This window comes from Cygnus atratus, chromosome 13 (assembly GCF_013377495.2).
Source record: "Cygnus atratus isolate AKBS03 ecotype Queensland, Australia chromosome 13, CAtr_DNAZoo_HiC_assembly, whole genome shotgun sequence".
Classification (NCBI taxonomy): domain Eukaryota; kingdom Metazoa; phylum Chordata; class Aves; order Anseriformes; family Anatidae; genus Cygnus; species Cygnus atratus.
The window spans coordinates 11,606,506-11,623,333 of NC_066374.1; the positions used below are offsets into that span (position 1 = coordinate 11,606,506).

Below are 16,828 nucleotides of genomic sequence, written 5' to 3' on the forward strand. Positions count from 1 at the left end.
GCTCTGACCACAAGATTCAGAAACTCTGTAGGAAGAGCAAAAGCTCACATGACTATGGCAGAAGTGTTTGATTTCAGAAGGGGAACTGCATAAAAAGTGAGAAGCTCTTTAAAAAGAAACCGAAAGGGGTAACAAAGAGGGTGGGAAGCAGCGAGCCTATTTAGAGGCACCACACCGAGACATCAGAGCCAATGCGCAGCGCCAGCCCGGAGGATGTTGTAAAGGCAAAATGGAGGAAAGCACGGCTGGACTGCAGGGGAGGGAGGCTATTAAAAGGGAGAAGACATTTTCCTAAACGGCTTAAGCTGTGTCCAAATGAGAAAAGCAGAAAGGATGGTAAATGCTGCCAGGTTAAATGTAAAGCTCCAAGGGGTCAGCCAAGAGAGTTTGGTAAATGCCTAGTACAAGGCATGAAAAAGTAATAAATCCCTTCAGGCACATGGGAGACAGGAAGCCGGTAGGAGGCTGCAGGGCCAAAAAGTGACTGCAGTGTAAACAAGCACTTGGAAGGGGAAAAGCCACAGCAGGAAAACCAAATTCATTTTCTGAGTCCACTGCAGAGGAGCCTGGAGAGCACCAGTTCTGCAGGCGGCCCTGAGGGCAGCCAAAAGCTCTCGGCTCAAGGCGTACTTTCTGAATGCACGTTTAATAAGATTTCCAAAGGAAACCTGGTGCTTGGCAAGGGTCCCCTGCAAGAAATCCCGCTGCCATGGGAAGAGAGGGGAGATGTGGATGGACAAAAGTCAAAAGACAGGAAACAGGAGCAGGAAAACAGGGCTGTTTGTCACAGTGGAGAAAATGTGAGCCGAGTTGCACTGGGGGCTGTACAGGGAGCAAGGCTGGGCAGAATAATAACCTAAATTCACTCCCTTGTGCTTAGAAAGTACCAAGAGTGCTGAGAGCCTCTTGCCTTGCTGTCCCCAGGCTTTGCGCAACAGCGCACGTGCTCGTGTAGTGCAGAAATCTGCCTCAGCCAAAGCAAACCCTGCTCTGTGCACGCCTCTCCTGCCGGGAGAGCAAACCCCAGGCAAAGCCCCACACCAGTGCTCAGCACAGGGCTGGGGAGTGCTCAGAAGAGCTATCCCAGTGCCCAGAACTGCGCAGGACCCCAGGGAAATAAATAATAGTAATAGAAAAAACAACAAAACAGGTGCACCAGCCTGTAGGCAGGGACATGCTGAGCACTATCCAAGGCTGTTTGCCAAGGAGGGTTTCACAAAGCAGGATTACACCCCATACGGAAGTCCCCATCCTCTCCCTGGCTTCACCACGTGCCCGTTTGCTGCAGCAGTGCGTCCACATTGCAGATGAGAAGAAGAACAGCATCGATCCTCCATCGCCCTGCTCCTGGGCACTTCCTGGTTACCTCCTGGCTGCGGGGAAAAAGCTGCTATAAATCCACTCCACCCGCTGCGCAGCTTTGTGCCTGCTGGGAGCCCTCGTCCGGGCAGCACCGTCTCACTGCCCAGGCTCAGTAATACTTCTGGAGCTTCTGCTTCAGGCTGCATCATCACCAGGCTCTGTTCTGTGCCCAGTTAGAAACTGGACAGCTGGCAACATCAGGAGGGGCTGGAGTCCCCAGGGCCACTCGCCACGCATCAGGTGCATCTCCACTGGTGCCGAAAACACCGCCGGCAGCCCCCAAAGCCATCATTAATCAGCCACGAGGTCACAGCGAGTACTCATCGCGCAGCCAGACAGTCGGGACTTTGTTTTAGTGCACAAACATCTCTCCCCCTGCTCATAAAAATAGTCATTGCGTAACGGGATACCACGAGCTCCTCGCTGCGCGGATTACCCTTGGAATGCACACAGCTTCACACAAACGAAAACAGGATTTGAACGGCCCCGTCGCAGGGGTGCACCGCTGCTGGCGGCCTCCTTCGTCACCCGCCTGCTGCAGGGACGTGGCCTCGGGCAGCCAGGCTGCTGAGGAGCCCGGGTTGCAGGGAGGATGTCCTGGGGAGCAGCCACACCACCTCCGAGCCCCCAGCCCACTGCAGGCATTTGCCAGGAGAGGGAACTGCTGCTGGCACCAGGCATCGGAGGAGTCCACTGGGATCAGCAGCTGGGGTTCGGGTAGCAAAGGGCACAGCAGCGACAGAAGGATGTTTTAGGTTGTGTGTGCCTGTGTCACTAATGCTTATTTAAATATATGCTCATTTCCTTCATTTCTTCGTGCATCACAAGTTGCACACAAGTTTGCTTCACCTGCACACTCCAAGAGTGGTGCTACCCGAAAAGGCTCAGTAAGAAGACGGCGTGCCTGCAAAAGCCATGCTGCATGCTCTGTCTTACAGGCTGGTTTCTCTTTGATGAAAGTGTAAATCCATTCTAGATCTAATAAGGAAGAGTAACTCAAGACGTACGCAGACGAACAGAGATTAGACTTTAACAATTTCCTCCTGGGGTTAACGCATCAAATAAATGTCATTAAACATTTCCATAGCACCTGCATCCAAGGGACGATACAGCTGCTGGCACAGAAGAGGTCAGCTTCCCCTCAAGGAGAAACCCCAGCGGTGGGCTTCTCCTGGATGCAGGGGGAGGGCTGGGGGCCCACGCAGCAGGGGAACAGCATCCAGCAGCAGCCGTGCCAGCGACTGCTCAGCCATGGACCAGCACCAAGCCCCGGAGGGATTTCGGGAGGAGCTGCCCTTTCGGCTGCTGGTGGATGGGGTGGCCAAACACGCACAAGCTGTGCCTGTCCACCCAGCTTCCCCAGCAGCAAAGGGCACAAGGGCCCCTTTCAGCCCAGCTGCGGCTGCTCCTGACCCAGGGCTCAGCACCCTCTTGCCAGGAGGCTTCCCTGCGAGTCACGAGCTTGGCTCTGCGGCCTCGAACGCGCTCAGAGAGGCCGGGAGGAGGGAACCAGTGAAGCTTGCGCAGCCAAGGAATTTCTTTTGTGCTGTGGTTGGTGCATTCCAGCACAAAGCAGCTCCCGCATTGCTTGCCCTGCACTGCGTTGAGACCCTGCTGGGGCAGGATCCGTCCTGGCAGGGTCAGCATGCCCAAGTGCCCTGGCAGCTCAAGGGAGGGTGATCGGGTCCTGCACGGCGGTCACAGGGATGTAAGGGGCTGTGCTGTGTGTACTCTGAGGAGTCTGGCAGAAAGTGGTGTATGGGCAAAGCAACACTGGCATGTTCGCAGCGAGCGGGACATCCAGCCCTGGCACGAGGCATGCTCCACCTGAACATCCCAGCGGATCCGCTCCCGAAGCTGGGCAGGTTGGGGTTTCTGGAGTCCACAAAACAGCTTACTCCTAAAAAAGCGCATGAGAAGCTACATCCCTTGCATTTTTCATGTGGAACAACATGTAAAGCTCCATGACGTTTAGCACTTCCAGCAGTTCTACTACTGCTTAATGCATGTGCTCAAACTTGGTGTATGTCTGAGGACAAGCAGGTACCAGCCTCATGCATTTGCCTTCTCTAGGGGTCAGAAAAAAGCCGGCATGTGCTGCTGACACCATGGAAGTGGATGGAGCTCTGTAGCTGAGAGCAGTCTGCAGCCAGCAGCACCTGCTGCTGTGTGAAGGGGAGCACGGGCACAAGCCAGAGCCGGGGCACACCCTGCAAGCCTGCCTCGGAAACACCCCGACCCAGCCCTCCGGCCCCGAGCAAACTTCAGACAGAGACACAGCAGCCCACTGGGAAAAGGGTGGGTGAAAAGCAGATAAAGTGGAAATGCTCCACCCTCCTGGAGCAAGCCAGCACCACCTGTCACCGTGCCCCGGCAGGGACACCGAAGAAGCCTGGCATGCGCCAGCTGTGCGGGCACAGCCACCACGCAGCTGGACACAGCACCGTGCAGGGCCAAGGAATTCACATACACACACTCTGGGGAAGTGGGCGGAAGTAATTAATGCAAATTCCCAGTTTGGTAAACACGTCGAGAAAGCTTGCTCTTGCACAGGAACTAATATCCTGTTAAACCAGTTAAAAAGGTCACCAGCAATCAAGTGACACTCCCTTGTGCCAGTGTTGACAGGACACTGGGACAGCGGCTTACAGCATTGCTGAGCAGCCCGTGCCACCTCCCTCCCTGCACGCCAGCGTGCAACGTGCAGCTGGCTCCATGTGCACGGACCTGCTCCTTCCAGGTCTGTTCTTTCCGCGCCACTTTTGTCCTAATATAAACAGCCCTGCGCTTTGTGAGAGCTGCACTGCTGCCTTCCTATCAGCCGGAGCTGGGCTGGGGGAGCACGCGAGGCAGACACAGGGGTTGGGCTGGTTTGGGGTTTGTCAGTGTGAGCAAGGTAGGAAAGGCAATCCTGGCTTTTCTGCAGGAGGCCTGGGATGGAAACCTCCAGGGCTGCACACGTTTCCCCTGAGCCTGCAGCAAGCAGGACTGAGGAGAGGAGCTGAGCAGGAGTTCCTGCACCTCTCGGCATGTCAGATCCTCTGTAAATGGGATTATGTCCAAAATTTGTGCCCACCACACGTTTGTGTTTGATACCACCCAGCTAGGAATTGGTCTGCTCTGGCAAAGAGTGGATTCAAGCGACTTTTGAACCCAAACACATTGGATCTTCCATTTTAAGAAAAAAAAAGACCTTCATGAAGAAAGCGGGTTTTCAAATGGCATCATTCAGAAAGACAGCTGCACTTTGCACAGAGGAGCTGTGTTCCCTGATGAGAGTCCAGCTGTGTTTGCCTAAATCCACATGGAGAGAGATACACCGTACTCCAAACTGTGTTTTTGGTCCCAGGTAAAGGACAAGCCTCACCATCACGTCCACGTCTTGAATGAAACGAAGGTGCTCACACAGCACGTTGCTCAACAGCATTCATGGGCTGAGCACGGACAGGCCATCCTATGCCGCAAGGAGCTGGGCACGCACGGATTCTCTCCCAGAGGTAAGAAGATCCAGTTTTCTTTCGGGTCAGCAGCAAGAATGGGAAGTGGCAGGTTGAGATCAGGCTGAGGGGTGCAGGAAGGAATGGGGGCCTGCCGCCAGGGTGTCCTTGGACGGCAGCAGGGCTGCAAACCCAGTAGGAGCTGCAGACACGTTCTGTCTGCACACACAGGGCACGCTTACGGCATCGCAGCATCCTTTAGCAGGTGCTGGATAGATCAGAGGTGCTGGATAGGATGGAGAAAGCTTTACCCCTTGACACAGTCTCCTGCCTGAGGAATCCTGTTCACACTACAAACAGACAGCGATTGCAGCCCCTGTTCCCTCTACCTCCTGCCCAAGCCCCGGAGAGGAGACGCCGTCCAGGCCCCTGGCATTACAGGCACCCAGGTGCTTGTGCAGGACGCACCCAGCCCGGTAAATGCCACGCACCCACGCAGGATCAGGCCACCAGCAGCACCCACTGACCACAAAGCCCCAGAGAACAAAACAAAGGGGCTCACCCAGCAGAGCCTGGAATAGTTCACTTTGGAAGATGTGCGAGATCTTTCCGATGGAGGCTTTTAACTCCTGTTCCTCTGGGGACAGCAGGGTGCTTTGGTATCTTGTAAGGATTTCCACTGCCTTTTCGGTGTCTGTAGAGGCAACACAGGAGTAACAAGGCATTAATACTGAAAGATGGACAGACATCCTCAAGGAAGGCTTGAGTGCACCCTCGGAGCGGTGCAAAGAGCTCATCTAGGTAATACCTCAATTGTCTTTTAGCTCTGGATTTAAAAGAGTTGGAGAGCCACCAAAGCAGCCTTCTACACATACCTGCAAGAGTTCTGGCACCATTTTTATATCTGGTAAACCCCAGGCACACCAGTTAAATGTGTGAGTGCAGATAACCCTGTTGTGAGCTGCAGAACAGCCACGGAGAAGGGGCAGACAGGGACTGTAAGGGAGCTCATCTTGCATGCTGGCCTTCCTTGACCCTGAAAATCAGAGCTAGACCTGTGCTGATGTCCTTGCAGGCACCCTGAGCACCACTGCTACTCCCAGCCAGGCAGAGAAGCTGTTCAGGAGGCAGACACATCCCCGTTGCACAGGGCTGCTAGCATTACCACGAGGTGCTGCACACTCTCCCACGAGGGGCTAGATGGCCATAGCAAAGATGAGTGCAGCTGCAGCTGCCCCGTTCACAAGATGTTGCAAACAGCTCAGCTTCACGAGCAGAAAAACTTTACATGGTGAAGTGTGAGAATTGCTCCAGGCAGCGAGCAGCCTTGGGTCAGCAGGAGACACAGCAGGGAAGGAAGAGGGAAGGAGGGATGCTGGCCGGGAGGGGAGCAGGAGGCTGCTGTGAAAACTTGGCTCATCATAGCCGTGGGACAATTTCGGACCCGAAGTAGCGGAGCTGCGATCTCCCTGTGCCAGGGTGGCCCCATGCTTCTCTGGGCAGACGTGCGGGGCTGCCAAGCTCAGTTCCATAGCTGGGCAAAATCCAGCGCCAGCCCCAGATGCGACCCATATCGGATGGGTGGGGAGCTCCCACGGACCTTGAGCCCGTCCCGGCCCTGCCACTGAATATTTCCCTTTGTCACGCCGGCAGCCCGCAGACAAAGGGCGTCTGTGTGAGGAGGCGGGGGAGGCATCCCGCCACTGTCAGGGGCTCATCTCTTGACCCAGGAACTCATGCAGAAAGGACGGCCTGCTTGTCCCAGGGCTCTCGGCAGGGAATTCAGGTCACCAGACAAGGGGGCCTGTGTCTGGCAGGGCGCGTGCCACCTGCCGTCCCAGCTCGCCCCGACGGGCTCTCCTCCCCACTCCTGAAAGGGAAAGGGGGCTCGCCTGTGCCACCAGCCCACACTGACTCAACGTGGGAGGAGAAGAGAAAGGAGTCTGGGGAAGTGTGAGTCGCCCCTGCTCAGAGCTGGGCTCCACGCCGGCTTTGGGAAAAGCAGGGACTTCCCGCTTCCCAGCCCTCCGGATTCATCGGGCTTTACGGGCGTCCCAGCCCCGTGCTAGCACCAAGCGCTTCCTTCTCCGCAGGATCAGGCGGCAGCTTCACGAACTGCCCAGCCTCCTGCGAGCGGGGTTGAGTCATCTTCGCCTGGTCATTCCTCACCTTATCGGCAGAGGCTAAAGAGGCAGGAGGAGAACTGGGGCCACCCCGTCAGGACACACACCGGGAAGCCGGCGCGAACATCCCGCCCCAGCCCGTGCCGTGCAGGAGCAGCGGGAGACGCGGGACGGGAGCAGGGTGACCCCGCACCCCAAACCCGGGGGGGGCAGCCCCGGCCCCTCCTGCACCCCCAGGAAGGAGCGGCCGGTGCCGGCCCCCCCCCCCCCCCAATCTCGGGGCGCACCCCGCGCCGACCGGCAGCGTCCCTCCTCCTCCTCCTCCTCGTCCCCCCCCCCCACGCCCCCTCCCGCAGCACCCCAGGGTGCGGCTCTCAGCACCCCGCGGCCACGCTCCCCGAGCCGCGGCGGCGCCACGACGGAGCCCGGGGGGCGCAGCTCTCCGGTACCGGCGGGGCGGCCACTTGTTGAGCCGCGGTGCCCGGTGCGGCGGGCAGGGCAGGGCACGGCGGGGCAGGGCAGGGCAGGGCGCTCCTTACCTTCCCTGCGGATCATCGCTCCGCCGCGACCGGCGGCCGCTCCGCTCGGTGCCAGCCCGGGAGCGGCCGCGCCGCCTGCCCCGCCCAGCGGGAACCGGAGCCGCCCCCGCCACCCGCTTCCCACCCCCGCCGCCGGCACCGCCTCCGGGAGCGCCCGCCAGCCTCCCCCCGGCACAGGGCTGGGGCTCCGCCGGCCTCCTCCGCACGGGTAGCTGCAGCCCCCGGGCCCGCCCGGTCCGGTGTCCCCGCCGCTCCCCCCCCCACCCCCCCGGCCCGGTGTCGCTCCCCGGTGCCGGCACTAGGTGGCACGGCCGCACCGCGCATCGCCGCCTGCCCCGAGCCGGGCACGGCGCAGCCCAGCCCCGGCTGGCGCCGCCGCAGGCAGGGGGAGGAGGAAGCGGTCCTCGCCGCCGCCGGGCCCGGCTACCTCTCAGCACGTTTATTGACATAAATAAGGAGGAGCGAGGGAGGTCGAGGCCCCGCCGCAAAGTGCCCGATGCTGAGTAACAGTGCTCCCGGCCCCGGGGGGCCGTGGCCCAGCCAGCCCCCTCCACCCCCAGCCCCTTTCCCCCCCCACCCCAGCACCAGCAGCACAGGCAGGGGCTGTGGGGGCAGCTGGTACCCTGGCCCCCAGGCATGAAGGCAGCAGCGGGGCTCCTGCATCCCACTCCCCTACTGCATCCAGTCCTAATTCCTCATGCCCCGTGGGCAGCAGCACTTTAAACAAGGTGGCCCTGTCACCGGAGGTAGTGGTGACAGGCTGAGACTGCCATACACCTGCACCAAACAGTGCCTCGAAATCCCACCAGCCTTTGAACCGGCATCCCAAAGCCGAGGTCTTGACCCCAGCATGGCTGGAAGAAAGCTCAGCCCCTAGGGCACAGGCCAGCACCAGCAACCCCCCCACCCAGGCTCTGTCCCCTCACTGCCAGCAGGAGCAGGGGACACAGTGCCAGGTCTTTTCAGATGAGGGCAGTTCTGCACCACGCGAGGAGCCAGGAACTGCAAGCTCAGGAAGGAGTCTACAAAGAAAAGCAGCCTCGAAGCTGGCCAGAGGAACACTCCCTGCTTGAGCTGCGCACGTCTGTCTGCCCCTCCCCACGGCTGATGCAGGCTGGAGGGGTCAATCTTGCATCAGGCTGTTGATCTTCGTGAGCAGCACGTCCGTCTCAGACTCTGCGGGGACCAGAGAGAAAGAAAACAGTCAGTGCGGGCAGCCACCATCCCGCAGCGACAGGTAGAGCTGCCTGAAAAGCCGGTTTGAAGGGACTTGGGGAGCGCGGGACTCCCCAGCACCACCCCACAGGACTGTTTGCTAAGGGCGGGACCAGAGCTCCCTGTGCTGGGATTCCCTGCCCTCCGCCAACCCGTTCAGCTCCATCACGCCCCGCTGGAGCGGGCTGCCAGCCGGCGGGGGGAGGCCCCCAGGAAGAGGGGAGCTGGTATCCATGCACTTACCCACTGGCTGCCTTCTCTGGGAGCATTTCCTAGGAGATGGAGTGGGATCGATGTTAGTGCTTCAGTCCGTGCCCCTCCCAACCCTCCCCCAAGCTCCCAGCCGCAGACTCTAGGGCCCCACAGGACCCAGTCCACAGGAATCTGCTCTTGGCAGATGTGGCACTGGTACAAGAGGAAGCCCAAGGTCCCTCAGCCCCTGGCCTGTGAGCACAGCAAGGTAGTGAGTGCAGGCCAAAGGCATCCAGCAGCTTAGGGGAGGGTCAGGTCAGATTTTTAGCAGCAGGCTGCACAAAAAAAAGCTGCCTCCATGCACTTTTGTCTCACCCAACCAGATGGGAGAGGACCTCAGGATCTGAGTGCAGGGTGGGTGGCAGCAGATACTACAGATTTAGGGACTCACCAGCCACCCAGGGCCCACCCCAACCTCCCCTGAGGCTGCCCCAGGGGTCAAACTTACTTCAGCAAGAGGAAGGCCCAGAGAATCATCAGGAAGGAAACACAGTCCACGACAATCCAAATCATGAGGTATGTGCTGCTGGGCTGCAAGGAGGCAATGAGCCAAGCCGTGAGCACCGTGCTGGTGGCACCACGCAGCCCACCATGCCAGCAGTCCTCTGCAGGGTCACGCTGCCACAGCAGCAAAGCATGGGACAAAGCCCACCCTGCTGGCAGCTGCAGGATGGGACCCACATCCTTGTGCTGTACAAGGCTTGTTGAAAACAGAGGTTTCACTTACCAGCAGCCAGATGGGGCGTTCCATCTCCTTCAGCACCTGGCAGGCATTGGTAGTGACAGAGCTCACCCCTGAGCACCACAGGACGGAGAAGAGCCAGGGCTGGTTCACCACATACAAGTTGACCGAGATATTGTCCCGGCGGTACTGCCTGCACAGGGAGAGCCAGGTCAGCACGGCAGACAGCGGGGTGCCAGCACACCGGGCTCACAGCCGGAGAGGGATGTCTGGGATGCTATCCAGCACTTACAGCCACGTGGGAGAACTGCCTGGAGAGCCAGACCCAGGGCAGATTTGCTGGCCAGGCAGAGGATGGCAGCCAGCTCCATCCCCAGCCCTGCCTGGTGGGGCACGCGTGGCCTTGGTGGGACCTCACCTCTGCCAGACCCTGGGACAGAGCTGGGACCGTGCCCTGACCTTGCATCGCAGCCTGCTGCTCTCACCTGATTTCCTCAAAGCTCATGTCTTGGTAGGGCAGGTTGACACGCCACAGTGGCTCCTTCTCATCCTGGAGCCTCTTCCGGCCATAAATTTGCTGGATGCCTGGAGCTCTCTCTTTGACCTGCTCCCTGAACCCATCCGGCAGCCACAGGACCTAGGCAAGAGCCAGGGAGCACATTCAGGGAAGAGGCACCCCCGAGCGCTCCAGAGACCTCCCTGCAGACCCAGGCACACGCTGCCTGCTCTGACAGCTGCTTCCTGCCCAACTCCATGCTCAGGTCTCCCAGGAGGATCTCAGCCAGGGCAGACTCCTAGGAGTTTGTCCCAGCCAAAAAGCAAGCACAACAAACCCCACTGCAAGGGGAAAGCAACTCCAGCCTAAGAAAGCTGCAGCAAGACATTTATGTCATTCTGGGTGCTTGAATAGATCAAGCAGGGCATCCTTTTGGCCCCAGTTCTGCAGCAAGAATATACCCTGGACCAACATTATAGTGGAAGCTTTTGCTATGCCCTGAATTCCCAAAGAGCCAAGAGTGAAAGCAAATTGGGTGCTAATTCATCCCTGCAGGGCAGAACGTGTCTTGCGCTGCGGAGGCTGGGTGAAGTGCAAAGGAAAGTGAGGAGATTGCAGCAAGTCAAGGAGCTGCAGGGAGAGGTGCGGTGCAGTGTAGGGAGGTGGAAATACGAGCACTTGTTTCATGCTCTTGTGCTCCCCTCCCTTGACTGAGTTTAACTCAGTTAAACTGAGTTTACACACCGGGGTGGCCAGTAGTGGGGAATCAGAGTATTTGCAGGGGTCTGAAGCTTTGGGCATTAACCTCTATTAATTATTGGCAACATCTCACAGCTGGAAATCCCCAGGATCTCTATCAGGGCTATGTCTGGACCTAGCCAACAGCTGCTCCAGGGTCCGTTGTGCAACAGGATGCCCAGCAAGGAGCACATGTGGTGATGGGGTGCGCAGGGCAGTGGGGGGTGCTTTGGGTGGCAGAGCAGCGGGGTGACAGCAGGGCCCAGCAGCAGCAGGGTGGAGGCCAGCTCACCTGCTGCAGCGGGATGCCTGACTTTAAGATGACATCCAGGGTGGCATTGACAAAGCTCCAGTAATCGCTGTGGTTCTCTGGCCGAAGGTCAAACATGATAGAGATATTGCTCTCCTTAGCTGCCTCTAGTGCCTGTTCCAGGGACGGGATCCTCTGCTCATCCACCAAGGCACGATCGCCACCCGAAAGGCTTTGCACAGTGGGAAATGGTTTCCGCTGCAACAGAGAGAGAGTCAGCCATGCAGAGCCTGCAAGCCTCCATCTCCCAGACTCATGCCTGTAATGGCTCTAGCCTCCCATCCTGGCCTCTCTGTGGAGGGGCACAGGGCTCATTTGCCTGCACATCCACAGGGCATTTCTCCCCTTCTCCCTGCTAACAGCCCTGTTCCAGCAGCCCCAGCACCTGTGGGCATTCAGCAGGTTGTTAGTCACCTGGAGAGCATTGCCACAGCTGCCTCCAAGCCCAGGCAGGCTGCACAGCTCAGCACAAGCACTGTCAGGGCACATCAGACATCTGCCCTCAAACCAGCCTCCCCGTGACTCAGCTGCGGAGTCAGAGCAAACCCCAGCTGCAGCAGCCAGCACAGGGTGTAACTGCACCCCAGGGATTTGTGCAGGCATGGAAGTGCTCCTGCACCTTGCTCAGGTATCTGCAAAGGGAGTGCTCCCCAGGACAGGGCTCTCGCTTGCCCCCCAGTGCGCCCATCCTGACCTCCAGGAACCATCTGCCAGCATTGAGCTGCTGCAGGTCTGTCCAGTTGAAGGCAGTGCTGTTCATGTCAGCTCTCTCAGGGAACACTTTCTGCACATCAGTGGTCCTGGTGAGCTTCTCATCGTGCATGAGGAATGGGACCCCATCAGCACTGTCAAAGGAGCAGAGAGGGAGGCTGTCACATGCTGTTTGCCTCCTAACCCTGCCTCAGCATTTCTACCCCCTCCTAGCCACTCTAAGCATAGCCCCCAATGCAGCCCCATGCTGGGGAGGTGGGAATGGCAGAGCCCTTTAACAGGTCTAACACCAAATGCAAGCTGTATCAGTCCTGCAGGTTTGCTCCCAGTGCACCCACATGGCAGGCAGTGTCCTGGGATCACAGGCCCCTTCCACCCTCCAAGCCCCTGCTGCCCCTTTACCTCACCATGACGTCCGTCTCAAAGACTTGCACATTGCAGTCCACCGCCTTCTGCAGTGACATGAGGGTGTTTTCGGGGGCCAGCTGTCAAGGAAGTGGTGTCAGCACAGGAAGGGGCAGGCACTCACCCACTTGGCTGCAGACAGCACCCAGCAGCTCAGCTGAGCATTAGGGCACCCACAAGAGGACTTATGTAACCCTGGTGTGGTGGGGAATTGAAGAGGGATGGGTGCAAAGCATGTCTGGTCTCCATTTCCCAGCCTGCTACACAGTCCAGCTCTCTGCAGTTACCTGCTCCTGGTCCAGCAGAGCTCAGCAAGCAGCGCCCACGCTCCTCACCCACCTCCTCCAGCCCTGTGCTGGCCCAGGCACCCCTTTCAGCCAGGGTGCAGCAGCAAGGGTCCAGTGCCAGTGCCTCAGAGCCAGGGACAGCCTGCCCATCACCCTGAGCCCCGTGGCAGCACGCTGCAGGCGCTGTCGCTTACCATGGGGGCTCCTCGGTGGCCAACCAGGGCTGGCTTGGGGGGCAGCTGGTTCTCCTCCATGATGCAAGGGGAGGTGATTCCCAGGGGAGCCAGGTACAGCGCGATCATCACTGCACAGTACGCAAGCAGCAGAAACACCTTGAGACCTGCAGGCACAGACAGAATGTGGAGTGAGGTACACAGGAAGCATTCTGGGAGCTGCTAGGAACAACCCAAGGCTGTCTCACTTAGCTTTCACTTATGGCTACCCTAGGTCAAATATTGCATCCCCAGCCTCAAGAACACTGCAGGTTTTTTCTCAGCCCCCCACATGCCCTTGCGTCCTAACCCAGGACTTCTGCAGGACCCAGTGTGCCATCTGTACCTCTCCTCCAGCTTCAAAGCAGTCAGGGCTGAAGCTCCACCAAGGGCCAGGTATGATGAGCAACAAATATGAGCAGGGGTGATGCATCACTACCAGACTAAGTCCTGAGGACCTGTTCCTACTGCACCCTGTACACTGCTCTGCTGCCAGTGCTGCTCAGTGGGGTGCAGGAGGCTGGGCACCCAGCCACAGGGAGAGGTGGGGAGCTCGGGGGGGTTACCTGTGTTGTGGGTGCGGTAGATGACGCTGGCCAGTGGCCAGGCAAGGAGCGTCATTCCCCCCACGATTCCAATATGCAGGAAGGGACCTGTCTCCTGGGGAGGCAAAGGCAGGGTGTCAGCCAGCACCAGCCCAGCCCTTGCCCCCAAAATCTACGTGGTCCAATGGCAGGGATCACTAGCTGCTTGTGCAGCTAGTGCCACTGGAAGAGGCAGAGTGCCAGAGAGGGAAGGACAGGGTGCCCCTCCAGTCCCACCACCATCCATGACCTGACTGCAACTGCTCCAGGCAGGGCTGCACAGTCCAGACTGAAGCAGGGGTTAACCCCCACAGCACACAGCCCTGCTGAGGGGTCCAGGCACCACCCTGCATCTCATCCCCTCAAGTCAGGTAATGGGACAGTGGGGGTGTCCCTGACATCGAGCTGACTCACCTGCAGGGAGATGCGTGCGCTTTTCCACTCCTCCGCCCACTTTATTCCCAGCCCTGTGAAGGCCGCGGCCACCACGAGGGCAGTTATGATCAGCAGGGTCTGTGGGGCAGGGCACAGGGCAGTTAGGGGTGCACATATAACATCCTGCTGCCCAGGAGCAGAAAGCTGCAGGAGAGGGTCTGGGCAGAGAACACACGTGGCATGGGGCTGGCCAGGGCTGGCAGCATCTCTCTGCACCAGCCTCTCACCTTGTGCAGCCAGTGCAGCTTCAAGGGCTGGCCGCAGAGCTGCAAGCACAAAGCAAGGACCTGCAAGAAAAAGGAGGAGACATCAGAGCTGGGCTGTACCCCATACCTCAGCCCTAAAAGGGCACAAGACCCAGCCTTCCCACAGGAACCCAGGCCCCTGAACACATGCAGGGTCTCCAGCCACACAGGCTTGGATGCTGCAGGCTCCACTTGGCCCGTGCCCAGCACGGATCCATCACCTGGCAGCCCAGGGGGGATCGGCGAGGCTCACCAGCAGCACAGTTGAGTAGGTGATGAGCACTGCCGTTGCTATCAGCAGGACCAGGGACCAGTCCAGCCACAGCTTCTGCTGCTTGAAGATGAACCTGCAAGCAAAGGGGATGGTCAGAGGGATGGGGGCGTGTGGGGAGCAAGGCTGGATGGGGGATCCTACTCACTCATTGAAGTTGTGGAAATCATTGAGGATGATGATGGCAAAGTAGAGCCACACCAGCGTGAAGAGAAAGACGCAGAAGAGGAAGAGGAACCAGCTGCAGTCACACTGAAAGCCAGAGAGAGAGGACAACCATGCACTCATCTGCAGGGCACCCAGCGCACGGCTAGTGCTGAGACCCCAGGGAGCATCCAGCCTGCAGCAGGGGCAGGGACCAGGTGCTGTCCTGTTAGCTGGGCTGAGCATGGGCTGGTCTAACTGGAAGGGCTGGGCAGAGAAGGGTGCTGTGGCCCAGAACTGCAGTGGCGGCTCTGAGCCCCCAGACAGCTCCTGCCCACCCAGCTAAAGGCAGGTCCAGCTTCAAGGTCTCCATCCCTAGCTCTGCATGTGCACAGAGGTGCCAGGTGCTGAGCGGGACACCTGGCAGCCTGGACCAGCTCTCGCATTCCAGGCAAGACGGGGCAAGCAGCAGCGCAGCCGCTCCCATGGGAGTTGGAGACCTCAGAAAATCCCAGGGCCTCACCCCTCCCGGGTTATAAATCACTGGGGACACCCCCTGCCAGCACCCCCGTGGGGATGCACCCTGCCCGGGAACCGTGCCTTCCACGTGCCTCGAGAGGCACCCTGTGCCCAAGGACCTGCCCGCCCAGGCACGTGCGAGCTTTGCCGCAGACGTGCGCCCAGCTGGGCAGGGGATGGCTGGGGCTCAGACTCACACTGCTGCGCTGCCTTTCTCGTCACCTAGTAGGAAAACAGCTCATGCTCTCCCTGACACCCTCGCATCTCTCTCCCACTGTTAGCCCCTTGGGCAGAGAGGGTTCCAGAGCACCCCAGGCTCTCCTGGGGCTCAGGACCAGTGGTATGGGGCCGGGAGCCCAACATCTGGGCTGGGGGGCTCAGCCCTTCCCCACCACTCTGAAGCTCCCCACACAGAGGTTGGCCAGCCCCAGCTCAGCATCTCCCATGGCATCACCTTGGTGGTTCTCAGGCCCCTCCTCTTCTCCTCCTTGGCAGTGATCCACTGGCAGCTGTAGAGGCAGAGCAGGCAGGTGGCACAGGGGCGGCAGCAGCCGGGGGGATCAGCCATAGCGCAGGGCAGTCGCAGGCCAATGGGTCACAATCCTGCAAGGGATGCACACAGCGTGTCGGCACACACCTCCTGCCACCCGGCCCCCACGGGGATGGGGCACTACAACAGCCCGGCTCCAGCTAACAGCAGCTGCCCCAGAGCCCCAGGACTTAGCGGAGCTGCTGGCCATAGCCCCAGGCGAGGTGCGGTGCCAGGACAAGCGGCGGTGCCCAGGGAGGGCAATGCAGCACAACCAGTTCAGCAGGCTCCAGGCTCCGGCAGCCTCAGCACCCCCAGCTGCAAGGGCCGCAGGCACTGCAAGAGCCCAGCCTGCGTGCAGGGCTCCTCACACACCGGCAAGGGGAGGAGGGCTGGGAAGCTTTGCCGTGGTCCCCGCACTCCTAGTGCTCAGCTGCAGGAAGCAGGCAAAAAAATAAGGCGCTTGCCTTTATTCATGCCCGAAAACCCCATCTCCGTTACTGCTTGTCCTGCTGTACCACTTCACCAGGGAGCAGTGGGCTCAGCCAGCATCCCCTGGCACTTGATCCTGACCCCTTCTCACTGCTCAAACCAGCTGGGCACTAGGCAGCTGCTGGCACCAGAGGAACGCTGTCACGACACCAGCTGGCTCTCACACAGGGTACAAAGTACAGCGGGAGTGGTTGTGGTCACTAGCTGAACTTCAGCCCCGTGCTGTCTACCTCACAGCTGAGCCTGGCAGGGGACCAAGGACCGGAACCTGGCAGCAGCAGCGCGGGACTGGCCACACACCTACCCCACCGGAGCGACCGGGAGGGTACTGAAAGTACTGCAGGGGGATCGGAGGGAAACTGCCCCTCCCGTTCCCCTATCCCAGGGCTGGACTGCAGCGGCAGTGCCAAACGTCACCAAGCATCACCATTGCACAGGGCACAGGTCCCAAACAGGTGGGCTGGACAGGCAGCGGATGCTGCACAGCTTCAACTACAGCTCCATGGGGGGAGCTGGGGACCGTTGGGGGTGTAAGCAGCCCTCCTTCAGCTCCCAGCAGACAGCTTCAAGGCACGCAGCCAGCCCGAGCACAGAGGGCTTGCTGGGATGAGATAACATTGCTAAAGCCGCTGACACAGCAGCGTACATGCTCACAGCCCCGTGGGGAGCCCCCACACCACCCGGGTGCTGGTGCAGGACAATCAGGTGGCCAGAAGCAGGGCTGGGTGCCACCTGCTCACCCACTGTGCCACACGTCACGCAGAACCTGGCCAGCGTCCCCAACCCTGCTGTCCCCATCAGAGGGCAAGCAGAGCCCAGTGGGGGAGGGATCCCAAAGCA

General features: G+C 59.5%; 2 protein-coding genes across 2 annotated transcripts in view; both read right to left on the reverse strand.

Annotated features, from left to right (window-relative positions):
- Positions 1-7,553, reverse strand: part of DLG3 (discs large MAGUK scaffold protein 3) — a 76,019-nt gene extending 68,466 nt beyond the window's left edge. Inside the window, exons 1-2 of the mRNA XM_035541466.2 lie at positions 7,462-7,553; positions 5,362-5,493 (exon numbers count right to left, since the gene is read on the reverse strand). Coding sequence (XP_035397359.1) covers positions 5,362-5,493; positions 7,462-7,477 — 148 coding nt within the window. The 5' untranslated portion in view covers positions 7,478-7,553. The remainder of the gene's footprint in view (positions 1-5,361; positions 5,494-7,461) is intronic.
- Positions 7,554-8,584: 1,031 nt separating this feature from the next.
- GDPD2 (glycerophosphodiester phosphodiesterase domain containing 2) lies at positions 8,585-14,639 on the reverse strand. The gene is given in 15 exon segments (XM_050713455.1): positions 8,585-8,637; positions 8,818-8,948; positions 9,377-9,459; positions 9,656-9,803; positions 10,096-10,247; positions 11,137-11,352; positions 11,849-11,999; positions 12,268-12,350; positions 12,752-12,897; positions 13,336-13,429; positions 13,768-13,866; positions 14,016-14,075; positions 14,287-14,380; positions 14,453-14,571; positions 14,574-14,639. Coding segments are annotated over 15 exon segments (1,695 nt in total).
- Positions 14,640-16,828: the final 2,189 nt, after the last annotated feature.